This window comes from Sphaerodactylus townsendi, linkage group LG02 (genome assembly GCF_021028975.2).
Source record: "Sphaerodactylus townsendi isolate TG3544 linkage group LG02, MPM_Stown_v2.3, whole genome shotgun sequence".
Classification (NCBI taxonomy): domain Eukaryota; kingdom Metazoa; phylum Chordata; class Lepidosauria; order Squamata; family Sphaerodactylidae; genus Sphaerodactylus; species Sphaerodactylus townsendi.
Window position 1 is genome coordinate 33,731,242 of NC_059426.1, and position 16,190 is coordinate 33,747,431.

General features: G+C 45.9%; 1 protein-coding gene across 1 annotated transcript in view; it reads left to right on the forward strand.

The window, feature by feature from the left end:
- Positions 1-317: 317 nt before the first annotated feature.
- SLC38A11 (solute carrier family 38 member 11) overlaps positions 318-16,190 on the forward strand; it is a 42,082-nt gene continuing 26,209 nt past the window's right edge. Inside the window, exons 1-5 of the mRNA XM_048483481.1 lie at positions 318-560; positions 1,513-1,630; positions 3,794-3,868; positions 13,004-13,138; positions 13,816-13,881. Of these exons, the coding sequence (XP_048339438.1) occupies positions 513-560; positions 1,513-1,630; positions 3,794-3,868; positions 13,004-13,138; positions 13,816-13,881 (442 nt within the window). The 5' untranslated portion in view covers positions 318-512. The remainder of the gene's footprint in view (positions 561-1,512; positions 1,631-3,793; positions 3,869-13,003; positions 13,139-13,815; positions 13,882-16,190) is intronic.

Sequence of the window (16,190 nt, forward strand, 5' to 3'; positions counted from 1 at the left end):
AAGGGAAGCTGTTCAGGGCAAGGGGAGAAACAAAATCCCCTTAAAGATGGATTAGGGAACCCAGGGTGGGAAGGGACTCATTCCCTGGACCCCAGTCCGCCCTCCATAATATGTGAATTGCCAGATCACTGATCGGTACTCCCTGTAAAACAGCTCCCTGCTTCCTAATGGCTAATTGCTATTGCCTATTGCCCCTTTATCCTGTTTGGTTTTGGCTCTCTCTCTCTCTCTCTCTCTCTCTCTTCCCGGCTGCAAACCTCCCACAGCGTTTGCTGAAGCGATCTCTGTACCGGAGGAGGAGGGGGGGGGCAGCTTCCGCCACCGCGCGCATACACACGTGCTTCTGAGAAACCCGCGGGCAGATTAACCCCTGACGGCCCGTGGCTGATGCTTAGTCGCTGCTCTCGATCCAGGGAGTCTCTTCGAAGTGTACACCCATTGCCAGGTCTGGCCAAGGCAGCAGCGTGTTGACCACTGAGAGGGTCGTGGTCGGAACCGGAGCAAGCCCCGCCATGGAGGAGCTGAGTCCACCGCACCCTTTGCGCAGCCCTGCTCACCAGGTAAGCCTTTCTCTTCTGCAAAGGCGCACTTTTGTTGAAACTTTTGTTTTTCGCGTGCAGCTGTTGATACACAGCACGTGCCGTGCGTGGCCGTACGGGTTTTTTTTGATAACCTGCCTGCGCTTAGTTTCCTCTCCCAAGTTGGGAAGAGATCCCTCCCCTCCATTGTCGAGACAACAGCGGGCGACCCTGGGTGATTTGTAACGTTGCAGTCTGAAGCATCCTGAGAACGATTCGAATTGCAGCATCAGGACCACCAAGAGACTTGAAACTTTGCACATGCAGAATAATGCACTTTCAATTCATTTTCACAATTGTTTGAAAGTAGATTTTGCTATTCCACACAGTAAAATCCAACTGCAAAGTGGATTGAAAGTGTATTATTCTTCATGTGCGGAAGAGCCCAGTGATAGCATGGGGTGGGGTGGGGGTGGGGGTGGGGGTGGGGGTGGGGGTATCACTGAGCTTCCAGGGTAGGTCTGTAAGGCAGGCTAGCCATTCTAAGCACACTTTATCTGGAGTCCTCTCCCATTGGAGAAACTGAGAGTGTAAGCATGCTTAACATTGGACCATCACAATGCAGTCCTCAGAAAATGTGCATCCTTTTGAATCTGATAGGTTTGGAAGACTGTAACACCCACCCACCCCCAATAAATTTACTGTAGGTTCCTGTCCCCAGTGTATGTGCATGCATAGAATTTCAGCCTTAATGTTTTAAATGTGTCTGTGCTCTATAATAGCATTATAATATTTGATGGATTCCCCCATCCTTTTTTCTTTTCTAGTTCGTTTTCAGATTTAAATCCACGAGTGTCAGTTTCTGGGTTCTTTGTGAAATTCAAGTTGGCTCTGTTTCAGGGGAAAATGTGATAGCAAGCAACACAGCTTTTTTTTGTGTGTGAGAGAGAGCAAACTTTTTAATCCTGACATCAATTTTACTGTATTGAAATAGGAGGACACAGATGAAAGGACAATCCTGGTTTATAAACAGAGGAATAAACAAGGAACAAGTAATCTTTCAACAGCTGCTTTTAACATTATCAACTCTATGTTAGGATCTGGTATAATAGGTAAACATATCCCCTAAAATGTATTATTTTTGCTGACTTTATTACTAATTGCCCAATCCAGGGGAGGCGATGGGGGTGGGGAAACTGGTTGTGAAAGTGGTATGGGTTTGCAGGAGCATGGGCATTCACCCTACCAGTATATGGGTCATCTGTGACAGGAAAGAGATCAAACACTTTGGCAGGTGCTGCACAGCTCCACAACACTTTGGGCCTGCTTCCCCAAAGCCACATGAATGCGTGAGGCCATGTTAGCCCAGTGGAAGGTGGCCCGGGGCATTCCCAGGGGTGAAGCAAAAAAACACAGAGGCCCATTCCGCACAGGCCAATCAACACGGGTTTAGAATGGGGGAAAACCGTTTTGGGAAAGCACTTCACACAGAACCCACCCCTAAAGCAAGTCTGTCCCATGTTATTTTCCCCAAACCAGGGGCCTTTCCCCACTCTCTTCGATCCCCTCTATGCCGCGCGCTGCTCTCAGCGTCCGAGTGTCCCCACGTCAAAAGGCGCCGTTAAGAAGAGCGCCAGGGATGCCGCGCGCTGAGGGGGCGCGACAGCGGCAGCGTCGGAGTGGCTGCGCTGTCACCGCCTCTGTCGTGGGGAGTGCCGGGGGACCCCACGCTACTCTCCTCAAGTAGCGCGGGGCTTAAGGTAAGTGGGGAAAGGCCCCAGGTTTTTTGAGAATCGCACTATTTGTGAGTCTTTTGAAAAATCCTGGGTTGCAGCCGCTTGTGAGTGAATGGCCAGGCAGTAGGCACTTTATTTGGCTGCGCTTTCTTTTAGAAAAAAATTTCGTGGCTTACACAGGTTCAAATGGTTGTATCGTGGTATTGTGAGACATCAGCATGGCTGTGGGGGTTCATTTGTGCATGCCTGCATAGCTAAGCATCGGTGGGAAGTAAATAAAAAAAACAGACGCACCACCATGCGAAGGTGTGACAGCAACCCGCATTGTTTCCATGGTGTCCAGTCGCTGCCTACACGGATGCATGCAAACACAAAAACAGGAAAGTTGGTTACTTTATCCAGACTGCAACCCATTATACATTTGTTGTGCGGAAGGGGCCAGAGACTTTGGAAAAGGAGGTAGGCCAAAGGAGAAAGGGAATCCTTAGAGGTTAGGAAAGAAAATAGCTTTCAGAGTTAAAGGAATGACAGAGAGTGGGCATTTGAAAGGGGAGAGAAAACTGAGGTGATTTCCTCACTGGCGATTAATCCTGGGATAGTCACCCGAAATATCCAGGTTCCCTCGAGATCTCCTCACAGCCTAACCGCGCGCGCACACCCACACCCACACACCCACACCCACACACACACACACACACACACCCCTATCACGGGATTTTCCTGGACCTGCTTGCATATGCACCTTTTTGGGAAACAAACACTTCAATGGGAGCTAATAGGAGATGGGGGCTACACATTTGAGGTTTGGCCTCCATGAACCAAACTTCACCAAACCTGGATGGTATCATCAGGAGAGTCTCCTAAAGATACTCTGAAATTTTGGTGCTGCTAGCTTAACAATTGCACCCCTGACAGCAGGCACACACCCCCCCCCCCAAGGGGCAGGCCTAGATGTCTTCACTGGAAACATGCTGTAGTGAGGATGCTGGAACCTGGATGAAAAGGTGCCGATTCTTTTGAAACTTGGTTGTATCTAGATTAAATTTTCAGTGGGAATTCGGCCTGAATGACGGAGGCAAAGAGGTCTGTAAAGGCCACAAACCCCAGAGATGAGGAAAGAGGATGATCAGATACTCGCTTAAATTCAAAATCCTGTTTGAAAAATGGGTAAAGCAAACTTTATAAGTAATTACATTGTATAATGACTCTAGAGATCGCTAGTGCTAGTGAATGGATAGTAAAAGGATATTTGGATAATGGAAACAAACAAAAAATCCAAGGTAATGTTTTGATCAGTAGAAGGCACGCTTAGCATTGGGGGTGCGGGGTGGGGAGTTGAGAAAAGAAGAGTTCTAAAATAGTGACTATCATATATTGTATTTATTTTTATTTGACTTCATTTTATATCTACCTTTCTCCCCAGTGGAGTGTTAGAAGATGTGCTCTTTACTGCCTTCAGATATGGAGAAACAAGTCACACTTTCTATGATTCACGTTAGCATTGAAAAAGACCCTTCTCATCGAATTTTGTCTTCACAGGCCTCCCTTATTCTTTGAGGGAAGCTGGCTTTCCCTTAGGAATATTGCTGCTGTTGGGTGTGGCCTACATCACAGGTACCTTTTTGAAAACTATTGGTGTTGTAAATGGCAATGCATAATAAAGGTTTTTCAAATTCAGAAGTGGTGGACAAAAGAACTAGATCTAGGATGCTTTTAAATTGGAGGTATCAGGTTTATCAGGAGTCTCTGGAACCAGCGGAGAGGAGTAGCAGCAGAAGAGACTTGGCCAGGAAGAGCAGAGTGACCTGCTGGTGTTCATTTTGGAGGGCTTTTCTCAAAGCCACAGCTTTTAAAACAGTGTTATTTTAACAGGGGTTATCTCTTTTTCTCCTTCTAAGGCTGCTGAATCTGGAAGGTGGGGCTTAACAGGGGTTAACAGAGTTCATCTCTTGTTCCTCTTTGTCCTGAGAGGTGGGGCTTTTGTCCTGAGAGGTGGGGCTTTAGTTCAGTCTCTGGAACCAGCGGGCGCTATTGAGCCCTAGCAAGTGCAATTTTAATTCTAATTTTTTTGTTTTTAAATTAGGCTAAGGACATATTTTGACAGATGAGATGCGTGCAGATAGCTCCGGGGGGGAGGCAGTGACTAAAAGCTTAATATTTAAATATCCAAAACAAATCAGATATGAAGGCAGAAAGCCAAGGCAGGGGATGGGGGAGGGGCTTTCCAGTGTTTTGCACTGAGTGTCACATGTATGACTATCTGCCACTAGGACAGAAGTCGTGGGTGTGCCCCTCGCATGCCCAATGAGCTCCTGGCACTCAAGAGGAACGTGTGCGTTCTCTTGAAGCCAAGGTGTAGGCAAACCTGGAGAAGCTGAAAGGAGGGCAGAGAGGGTGACAGACAGAGGCTTTCAGGGACCTAACAGCCGGAGTCCCACTCCCAAGGGTGACATCTCTTCAGATGTCATGGAGAATAAGGAAGGCCTTGGGGATGCAGGGTGGCAGTCTGAGGGGGGGGAACATGCTCCCTTGGATGGGATCCCTTCCTTAACTGGTGATCTCAGCTATCCTCTCGCACTGAGAGACCTACCCCTCAGGGGAGTGTGGGGGGCTCCTTGTAGTGGGTGATTCGGATCATTAGAAATGTAGAGAGTTGGGTTTGTGGAGAGGCGTGACTGACCGGGCGATGGTGACTTGCCTGCACTGGTGCGAGAAAGGTTCTTAAGCGGATGTCACGCTTAGTCTAGATAGGCTTTTAGACAGTGCTGCAGGGTGGGAGTCAGCAGTTGTGGTCCACATTGGCACCTTGACGACATTGGGAAATGTAGCCGGGGAGGTTCTGGAAGCTTTTAAAATTTAGGCTGCTAGGAAACAGGTTGAAGTCCAGGACCTCCAAGAGTGGCATTCCTCAGAAATGCACTACCCGTTCCATCTGGCACTTAGAGGCCGCTGAGCTAGGCAAGCCGGAGATACAACAGAGGTCTCAATGCGTGGGATGCCGAGAAAGGTGAGGTGTAAGGCAGAGGGTTTCAGGATTTGTCAGGAACTGGGGAACCTTTTGGGACAAAGGTAAGGCCTAGTACAAACGGGATGGGCTTCATCTTAACCAAAGAGGAACCAAGCTGCTGGCTCAACATTAAAAAAAAAGGTGGCAAGAACAAGCTTTTAAAACTGATCACTGGGGGAAAGCCGACAGAGAGCTGAGGTGGACTTAGGTTCGAGATACAGTATCTATGGGGATGCAGACAGAGAGGGAGGTTTTTCTAAATCAACCACATACAAAGCGAGGGAACATAGCAATGTGCATGTGACAAGGGATAGTGTCTCACAAAAAGACTTTGAGGGTAAAGCATTTTATAAATCCCAGGTTAAGGACAGAGAGAACCAGGGTATACAGGTGGTCTCTATGCTAATAGTAGAAGCATTCGACCTAAAATGGGGAGCTAGAGTACAGAGTTTTTGAAGGGAGGGACTTTTGATATAGTGGGCATTACAGAGACATGGTGGAATGAGGGAGAGAACCAGTGGGATGCTGTTATACCCAGGCTACAGGCTCTATATAGGAAGGGATAGGACAGGGCGCATTGGGGGTGGAGTTGCCCTTTACATCAAAGAGAGCATAGTGTATCACATAAAAATAGAGCAATGGCAAGGGGAGCTGGTTCCCCTACAGAATCACTGTGGATATCAATACCAGGTGTGAGAAGGACAGTTTAATATTAGGGAATATATTATCGTCCCCCTGACCAAAGTGCACAGAGAGGATTCTGAGATGGAAAAAAAGAAATTAGAGAGGCCAACAAAAACAAACAAAATGTGAGTGGTAATGGGTGATTTTAACTATCCCCATATAAACTGGAAAAATGCATGTTCAGGTCATAAATGTAAGGAGAGAGCATTCCCCTGGATAGCCATGCTAAATGACTGTGGCTTAGAGCAGCGAATGGTTGTGGAGACCAACCATGGGGAGAGGTGATCCTAGATCTAATTCTATGTGGGACCCAGGACCTGGTGCAGGAAGTCAGTGTTGTTGAGCCGATTGGGAACAGCGACCACAATGCTGTCCAGATTCAGTATCTCAGCATGCTTGAACAAGTGGCAACTACTAGTATGTAATTACATTCTCCTTCAGAAAGGGAAATTTCTCTCTCCAAAGATGAGGGGGGATGATAGGGATGCGCCCAGGAAGCTGAAATTGAAAATCAAAGAGAGAGTCCAAAACTGTCCAGGATGCTTGGAGCGTTATTTTAAAAAACACAGTAATAAAAAGCTACAGCTGGAAATGTGTTCCCACAGGTTAGAAAAAGGCAGCACCCAGTCCGAAAAAGAAAGCCACCATGGTTAACAAGAGAGGTTGAGGAAATTATCAGAAAAAAGAAAATGTCTTTTTAGAAAAGTGGAAGTCCAGTTTGGCTGATAGAAAGAAATATGAGAGAGGGAGAACACAAATGGTGGCAAAAGAGAAGCCAAGTTAGCAGCTGTAAGGGAGGCAAAAAAGGATTATGAGGAACGCATGGCTGCGAACATCAAGACCAGCAACAAACAGTGCTGCCTTTCAAGTACACTCCAAAAAAGCAGAGGAAGCCAGCAAGGGAAGCGGTAAGGCCCGTTAGATGACTAAAAGGAACAAAGAGGTGTGCTAAAAGATGGCAGAGGAGATTGCAGAAGAAGCTGAATGAATTCTTTGCATCTGTCTTCTTCACCCAAGGAGGAGGTGAGGAACATTCCTGCACCTGGAACCAGAAGAAACTGCTTAGGAGGTGAACTGAGGAACTAGCTTAAGATAGTGAGTAGACAAAGGAAGAAGTTCTGGCAGCCATTGATAAAACTAAATGTTACCAAATCCCCTGGCCCCAGGATTGCATTCACCCAAGAGTTCTTAAAGAGCTCAAGCATGAAATTGCTGATCTTCTCACTTTAATATACAACTTATCCCACAGGAAATCAGGCTCCATCCCTGAAGACTGGAGAAGATGGCCAATGTCACACCAATCTTTAAGAAAGGATACTAGGGGGACCCGAGAGGAAATTACAAGGCCAAGTCAGTTTGACATCTGTTCCTGGTAGAATTAGTAGAATCTATCATTAAAAGATAAATTATAAAATTATGTAGAAAAGCAAGACCTGCTGAGAAAGAGTCAGCATGGCTTTGGGTAGAGGGCAAAATCCTGGTTCCTACAAACTTACTAAGAGTTCTTTGAGGCTGTAAACAGGCATGTGGACAGGGGGGGAACCGGATTGGACATTGTCTACTTGGGATTTCCAAAGGCTTTTGACAAAGTTCCTCACCAGAGACTGTTGAGAAAAAAAACTCAGCAATATGGAAAAGGGAATAAGTGAGGAAGTCCTCCTATGGATTAAAAAAACTGGTTGAGAAACAGGAAACAAAAGAGTGGGTGTAAATGGGAAGTTCTCACAATGGAGAGATGTCGGGAGTGGGTGTCCCCCAAGGATCCGCTTTTGGGACCAGTGCTCTTACTAACCTATTCCATAAATGATGACCTGGAAGTAAGGGGTACGTTACCAGGTAGCATGGTGGCCAAGTTTGCAGATGATACCAAATTATGTAGGGAATTGGTAGAGAACCACAAAAGGATTGCTGAAAGAGCTCCAAAGCGGACCTTTGATAAATTAGATGAGTGGGCTCTAGAAATGGCAAATGCACACAGTTCAATGTAGCAAAATGTAAAGAGTGATGCACATAGGGGCAAAAAATCCAAACTTCACACACTGCGCTACAGAGGGGTCGAGTGCTAACACCTCAGTCATCTGAACCAGGAAAGGGATTTAGGCGTCTTGATTGATAGTTCCCATGGGAATGTCAACTCAATGCATGGCAGCTGTGAAAAAGGCAAACTCTATGCTGGGGATCATTAGAAAAGGAATTGATAATAAAACTGCAAAGATTGTCATGCCCTTATATATATAAAAGCAGTGGATGCGACCGCGCTTGGAGTACCTCCGTGTCCAGTTCTGAGGTGCAGCCGCATCTCAAAAAAGGATATTGAGGAGATAGAAAAAAGAAGGGAGAATTCTGCAGAGAAGGGCAAACAAAAGGATGATTGAGGGACTGGAGCACCTTTCCTATGAGGAGAGGCTGCAGCGTTTGGGACTCTTTAGTTTGGAGAGGAGGCGGCTGAGGGGGATATGATTGAAGTCCTACAAAATTATGCATGGGGTAGAAAATGTTGACAGAGAGAAATTTTTCTCTCTTTCTCACAATACTAGAACCAGGGACATTCATTGAAAATGCTGGGGGGGGAAGAATTAGGACTAATAAAAGGAAACACTTCTTCACGCAACGTGTGATTGGTGTTTGGAATATGCTGCCACAGGAGGTGGTGATGGCCACTAACCTGGATAGCTTTAAAAGGGGCTTGGACAGATTTATGGAGGAGAAGTTGATTTATGGCTACCAATCTTGATCCTCTTTGATCTGAGATTGCAAATGCCTTAACAGACCAGGTGATCGGGAGCAACAGCCGCAGAAGGCCATTGCGTTCACATCCTACATGTGAGCTCCCAAAGGCACCTGGTGGGCCACTGCGAGTAGCAGAGAGCTGGACTAGATGGACTTTGGTCTGATCCAGCTGGCTTGTTCTTATGTTCTTATGTTCTTATGTTCTTTTAACTTCAGACTTTGTGCCTATACAAAACAGATATGCTCTATCACTGAGCTATGACCCCTCTCTAAACAAGTTGTGGACACTAGTAAAGCACACAGGAATCATACCGCTCTTTTAAATGTTACCAAAACCAGCCAGGCAATCCATATCCCTAGAAGCAACAGTCTATCTCTTGGCAATCTTTTTGCTTCTTAGTTCATCCCAGGCACTCTGCTTTCATTTCTGCAACAGTGAAGTTTTACCCTTTCTACGAACTGATTGCTCTCAGCAAAGCGAAAACCCTAGCAACAGCATGATGCTACTATCTTCTTCCATTACAGGGAGACAAAGTGCTTTTGATGTTCAATAGAATTCCTGAGCTGGCACAATAGCAAATGTAGCAGTAGCTTGCTACTATAGTTTACTGTCTTTATTTGGATATGTGCTATTCACGTAATGGTGCTGCATCCACCCTTTCAAAGAAAGGTGATCAACATATGGTATGTGCCCTGAGGCTCTGGGATTCATCTTTGTGAGGATTCTGAGCAAGAAGAGGTTTTCCAAATAAGTGTTAGAGGTACAGTTTTCAATTTCAGCAGACATCGAGATGGATCTTATCAATTTTTCCACTGGTGAAAGCAGGAGGAAGGACCACTTTTGACCAACAAAAAAATTAAGCTGGTGACTGTAGGAATTGTGTACATAAAAGCCCTCTGGGATAGGGACTGCAATGAGAAAGGGAATCAAGGGGGAAAAAAATCGGTAGCATTCAGTCCTTACTAAATCAAAATCCTGGGAGGGTATTGGCAGGACTGGTGGAGCAGTGGGCACCAAGACGCTGCTGCTCTGCCAGGCTGTTGAGTTGGGGGGAACCAGGAGAGCGTTGGTGGGGCTGACAGAGCAGTGGGCACCACAACACCGCTGCTGTGCTGACTGGGTTGGGCTGGTGGTAGTGGGGAGAATCGGGAGTGTGTTGGGAGGCCTGGCAGAGCTGGGCTTGCTCCTGCATCAGGGAAAGGGGGGGGTAGTGGATGGAATGCTGCCCACCAATGGGTGTGTAGGACTTGTCACAACATTACCCTGCATAACTTCTGAGATCTGATGAGAGTGGCTGGCCTGGACCATACAGTTTAGGGCAATCTACAAAGATTTAACAATCCTGGTATATGGTTTAGTCCTGCACTGTAAAGGTAAGTATTGTATCTCATCCCAATGTTCCACATAAAGACCTGAGTAAAATTGTAACTACATCTGTCATTTCCTTTCCCCAACCCCATATACTTAACCTCCCCCCTTGTCTCAGCCTGGTCCGAACTAGATGACAAGTGGGGGTGTGTGGAGCACATGAAGCAGGGAACAGGGGAGAAATGGCAGGTGAAGTTACAATTTTACTTAGGTCTTTATGTGGAAAAGGGTATAGAAATATGCAAAGCCTGATTTCCAAATTCATACATTTTTAGAGAGGCATGCTTGTCACTTCCTTGTGATCAGAGTAGTATCGTTCTGATAAAGTTCAAAAATGACAGAAAATGCTCCAATGATACAGGAAGTTCTCACATCAGCACTGCGTCATCCTGAGAGCCAGTGTTTAAGGCATAGGAACACACCACATCGTTTGTCCAACAGATATCATTCTGCAATCAAAAAGGTATCAGAACTGTGTGGGATGGCAGTCATATCCCTTGAGAATATATTGCCCTCAGCTCTTCAGTTCCCAAGTGCTTCACACTGTACACATCATACCAAGTGTCAGTTAGGAACACAACATAATTTCTGAAAAGCTTCTCTGAGCTGCCAGTTATGACAGAGATGGCTTGTGTACCATGTATGAGTTCCATGTGCTTCAGGGATTTAGCTGCTTGTAATGAATGCCACTGTGAACAGACCTTACAAAACCATAGTGACATTATTCAGATTTACATACCCATCCTTTAATTCAGTCCACAGTGCAACAGTAGATTTCAGGCACATAGAATTGTACAATATTGTCTGTCTCATCCCAATATAACATCCTTGCAACAATATAATCCCACGTGACAACCTCACTGCACCCATTTGCATTATTCATTGCATTCCTGTTGAAGAAGCAACAGAAGGAAGAGGTGACTAGATACATGGATTGTTCATTAACACCTTATCAAAGATCACTGATGCAACCGGCAGGGCAGAAAAGGCCTGGGGGAATGATCCTCTGGTCCAGCAGTGTATTGACCAAAAGAGCCACCTTATTTCTGACTTATAAAATAAGACACCCTAGAACAATGATGGCGAACCTTTTTGAGACCGAGTGCCCAAACTGCAACCCAAAACCCACTTATTTATCACAAAGTGCCAACATGGCAATTTAACCTGAATACTGAGGTTTTTGTTTAGAAAAAACGGTTGGCTCAGAGGCGTGCATTACTCGGGAGTAAGCTTGGTGGTAGTCGTTGGCTTTGCTTTGAAGCAATTGTGCAACTCTTGGAATGGGTGAATCACGACCCTAGGAGGATTTACTCAGAAGCAAGCCCCATTGCCAGCAACCGAGCTTACTCCCAGGTAAAGGATTGCACTTTAGTTCTTTGCATGAAAATCAATGGGGTTTAACAGCACTTAACAGGGTTACCTAAACTGCTTCCCCAAAACTAGGTCTTAGGTTTAATCCTAATAATCAAGCCCAGCGGCCCAGGCCAGCCTAGATGTATGTGTGTATGTGTGTGGGGGGGGGGCGATTTCCCCCCCACATGATGAACTCTTTGTGTGCCCACAGAGAGGGCTCTGAGTGCCACCTCTGGCAACCGTGCCATAGGTTCGCCATCACTGCCCTAGAAAGAACTGTGCTTAGTCACTACTATTCAAAGATATTATTATATGCCTTTGTGCATCACAAGTGTAGCAAGAAGTTCCAGGCCCCACCGCCCTGAACATGACCAATCTTGTCTCATCTCAGAAGCTAAGCAGGATTGGGCCTGGTTCATTGTTGGATGGAAGACACTGAGCAGCCAAGTGAGCCCTGTGTCTCCTCTCATTCAAGTCACTGTGCAGCCTTCTCTTGCTTTGCTCAAGGGACTCAGGAAAAGTGGGGGGAGGGCAGGCCAGTGTGGGTCTCCTGAATCTGGTCCCATGGTGGAGGGCTGATGAGGGCTATCGGTGCTTGTGCCTGTCTGCGGCTCAAAGTCTGCCGCTGCATGGACTGTCCCATCCTCCTCTGGTGCCTCTGCTGCTGGCAAAGGAAAGGGTGTGATGCCAGTGTCTAATACCTCATCTGAGGGGTCCTCAGGGGCTCCTGGCACCGCTAAGCCCAGCTGGTCCGTGACCCAACAGGACCATCAGTAGCCATTAAGGAAACAGTGATATTTTTATGTCAAAAGCAGGGCTTCTCTATTCAGGTACAATGGTAAAAATGGTAGTGAGAGAAACGTTCTCAGTAACCTGGCCGAATACTCATTTGGCAGTGAGAAACTCATGTTGTTTCTGTTTGCTTCTCATAGGGGAAAATTCAAAGACAATATTAATATCAGGCCAGCTGGACTGGACATCAAAAGATCCATGCCTGGGTCTTCTCAGCATCTCCTAAAATGAAATAGCAGCTGCAGGGGGCCCTTATATCAGCCCACAGAATGCGTGGAGGAGTTTCTTCCCTGCCAGACAAATGTTCCTTCTTAGCATCTTTTGCAATTACATTACTTTCCTGGTTCTGTGGCCTTGCAGCATGGTCCTAGAATGTCCTCTGTAGTGCCCCCGCCCAGGTGACTCTGTGCAATTTGTCCAATCAAAACTGATCCCTCCACTCTGCTGGCAGGGAAAAAAAGCATGGTACCCTGGGATGTCCTTGCCTGGATGGCCAGGCTAGACTGTTCACTTCAGATCTCAGAAGCTAAGCAGCATCAGCTGTGGTTAGTATTTGAATGGGAGACCACTAAGGAATGCCAGGGTCACAATGCAGAGAAAGGCAATGGCAAACCATCTTGAATGTCTCTTGCCTTGGAAACCTTATGAGGTTGCTGTAAGTCATGTGCGAGTGGATACCACTTTCCACTACAACCATGCCAGGAACATATCTGATCTGTGGCACATGTAGTCTGCTTTTTTGGTACACTTAAGAAAATTGTGTCAGAAAGAGGTTGCTACTAATAGAAACATATTATCTCTGTCTCCTTTACAGATTATTCTGTGATCTTGCTGATTAAAGGAGGGAACCTGTCTGGTGCTAACAGCTATCAGTCGCTGGTCAATAAAACATATGGATTTGTGGGGTATCTTTTTCTTTCAGCTCTCCAGTTTTTATACCCTTTTATTGGTAAGGTCATGTTTCAAAGTTAAGAAACCATTTTACACAGAATTATATAGTTTTTGGCTTGTTCCGTTTCGGAAACATTTGCTTGTTTTGTAACAGAGTGAATAAGTTTGGACTGTGGATGGTTTTATAGTTCAGTTATACGAGTTTTACTAGTTCTCTGCATTTCTTTAAGTGTTTGCGATTGGAGTTGAAAGTGACACAATTTAAAAGCAGTTTTTTTTTTAAAAAAATGTCCTGTAGCAGCCTCAGAATTTAACAGGATTGATCTGAATGCTTTGATTACTTTTTCAGGCTTTCTTGACTACTGTAAAAAAAAAAAGAGCAGAAATGTTTAAAAGGATTCAGTTTGTAAAAACTAGGCTGAAACTGACATCAGTGCTTTGAAATTGACATTAGGGCTGGTGAAGAAGTGCGGGATGAAAGAGGGTATTGAGACTATCAGCCTGATTCTTTGTATTCTCATTTGGAATTAAGTTCCATAGAGTTCACGGTGGCTTACTTGGAAGTAAGTGAGCAAAAAACAGCAACTCATAATATTCAACACTTCAAGCACGGGGAGATCACAGATGGACCTGTATAATTTTGTAGATTAAATGTGTGTTTGGACCTTCTTTCTTTTTAAAAAAAATAATAATTAACATTAATAATAGAGAACCTTCTATGTGTTTTTTTTAAAGCAATGATTAGCTACAACATTATAACAGGAGATACATTGACAAAGGTTTTTCAGAGAATTCCTGGAGGTGAGTATAATTTTTTTCTTTGTTCTTTTTGCTATCTATTAGAAATGTTGGTCAAAGTATGAACTGGCTTTTCAAAGAGTCTTGTTTTATGCTAACATCTAGCATTCTTTGCTGATTTGGTATCTGGTGCGAAATCTGAGCCCTGACCTGGATGACCCAGGCTTTTTCTCAGAAGCTAAGCAGGTTCAGCCCTGATTAGCGCATGTGTGGGATTTAAATTTAAAAGGTTATACCAAGGTTATACCAAGGAAGTCCAGGACTGTTGTGCAGAGAAAGGCAGCGGCAAACGACCTCTAATGGCCTTGAAAACTTTATGGTGTCACCATAAATTGGCTGCAATTTGGTGGTACTTTTCACACACACACACACACACACACACACACACACACACACACGCACACAGAGTGAGAGAGAGAAAGAGAGAGAGAGTCTGACTTCAAGCAGGGTCCTGAGAATCTCTGGCTTTGTTTAAAGCAATGATATTACTACCATTTCTGTTTTATTTTCTCCTTTCTCACCTGTGATGAGGGAAGCATACATGGCAGTATTATTCTCTCAGTGTTATTCGCACACGTGACTCTCTGACATGCCACCGTTAGCTCTCCTGGGCTCCCAATGTGGCAGTTTCCCAATTTCTAGAGAAGTGGGCAAAGGTGTCACCCAGTTGGGCTCAAATGTGGTAGGTGGATCGCATCATGAAACAGAAGAGGAGTTTGGATTTATACCCTACCTTTCTCTCCTGTAAGGAGACTCAAGGTGGGTTACAAACTCTTTTCCCTTCCTCTCCCCACAATAGACACCTTGTGAGGTAGGTGGGGCTGAGAGAACCCTGAGAGAACTGTGACTAGCCCAAGGTCACCTAGTGGGAATGTAGAAGTGCGGAAACACATCTGGTTCACTAGATAAGCCTCTGCCATGCAGGTGGAGGAGTGGGGAATCAAACAGGGTTCCCCAGATTAAAATCCACCTGCTCTTAACCACCACACCACACTGGCTACTGCTGGAGGGTGTGGAAGCTGTGAACCTCCTTGAACTACAAGCTGACCCGTTTACAACTAAGGATATAAAAGGCCCATCCTCTCCAACACCACCGCATTTTTCTTTGCAGCAGTGGCGTAGGAGGTTAAGAGCTCATGTATCTAATCTGGAGGAACCGGGTTTGATTCCCAGCTCTGCTGCCTGAGCTGTGGAGGCTTATCTGGGGAATTCAGATTAGCCTGTACACTCACACACACGCCAGCTGGGTGACCTTGGGCTAGTCACAGCTCTTCTGAGCTCTCTCAGCCCCACCCACCTCACAGGGTGTTTGTTGTGAGGGGGGAAGGGCAAGGAGATTGTAAGCCCCTTTGAGTCTCCTGCAGGAGAGAAAGGGGGGATATAAATCCAAACTCTTCTTCTTCTTTGCAGCCATGGTGCTGTCATCCCAGCATGCAGGCAGTTGCAGGAAAAGAGCATTTGGCTGCAGTGGATAAAACCACCCTCATAAATACCACGAAATCCCCCAGGAAGAGAGCAAGCAGGGCACAGCAGATAGGGTACCTTTACTTTTCATTCTCCATGGCCAACTTGGTCTCTAGCCTGACCTGTTACATCCCATGCTGAACAGAGAGTGGGAAAGCGGAGAGGGAAGCAAGGGCTATTTAAGGTTCAGCAGTGATCAGGAGAGCAGATGCTGCAAACTCAGGGGGATTCTGGTAATTTAAAAGGATATAGTTAGATATTTAACGTAAATAGTTGCATCGTATGTTGTATGTTCCTGTTTGGAAGGGTGGAGCACGCAATAGTTGAATGGCTCTTTGGTTGATGGTAACTATGAATGTGGCTCTTGGTCAGCTGTGGAGTGAGAAGCACTAATACATAGGTTTTCCCTGAGAATTTAATCCTCCCAGCAATCATGAGAGGTAGATGAGGTGGAGAGAGTGGGTCTGGGGTCAGGATCAACCAAGCAGGCTTTGCGGCTAAGGCCCTTTCCGCACGGGCCAATAAACGCGGGTGAAAGGCAGGTTTCACGAACCCGTCCTCGCCCCAGCCCATTCTCATGGCTGGCTGTTCTGAGGACAGCGCACCTTCACATGGCGGCGGGTCTTTTGTTGTGGTTCTTACCTCCCCCCAATGCACAACTTTGCAGGCAGGCCATGATATGGTCCTTTGTCCCTGCGTGGGTCTGCAGATGTGAGCCAGGGACTAAGATCCAACTAGAGGATTGATCCCACTTCATTCGCCTCCTGCCTGGCCATTTACTTGGCAGCGGCCGCGAGGCATATTAAATCAAAAGAATCCCAGATCATGATTCTTGAAAAACCCGGGGA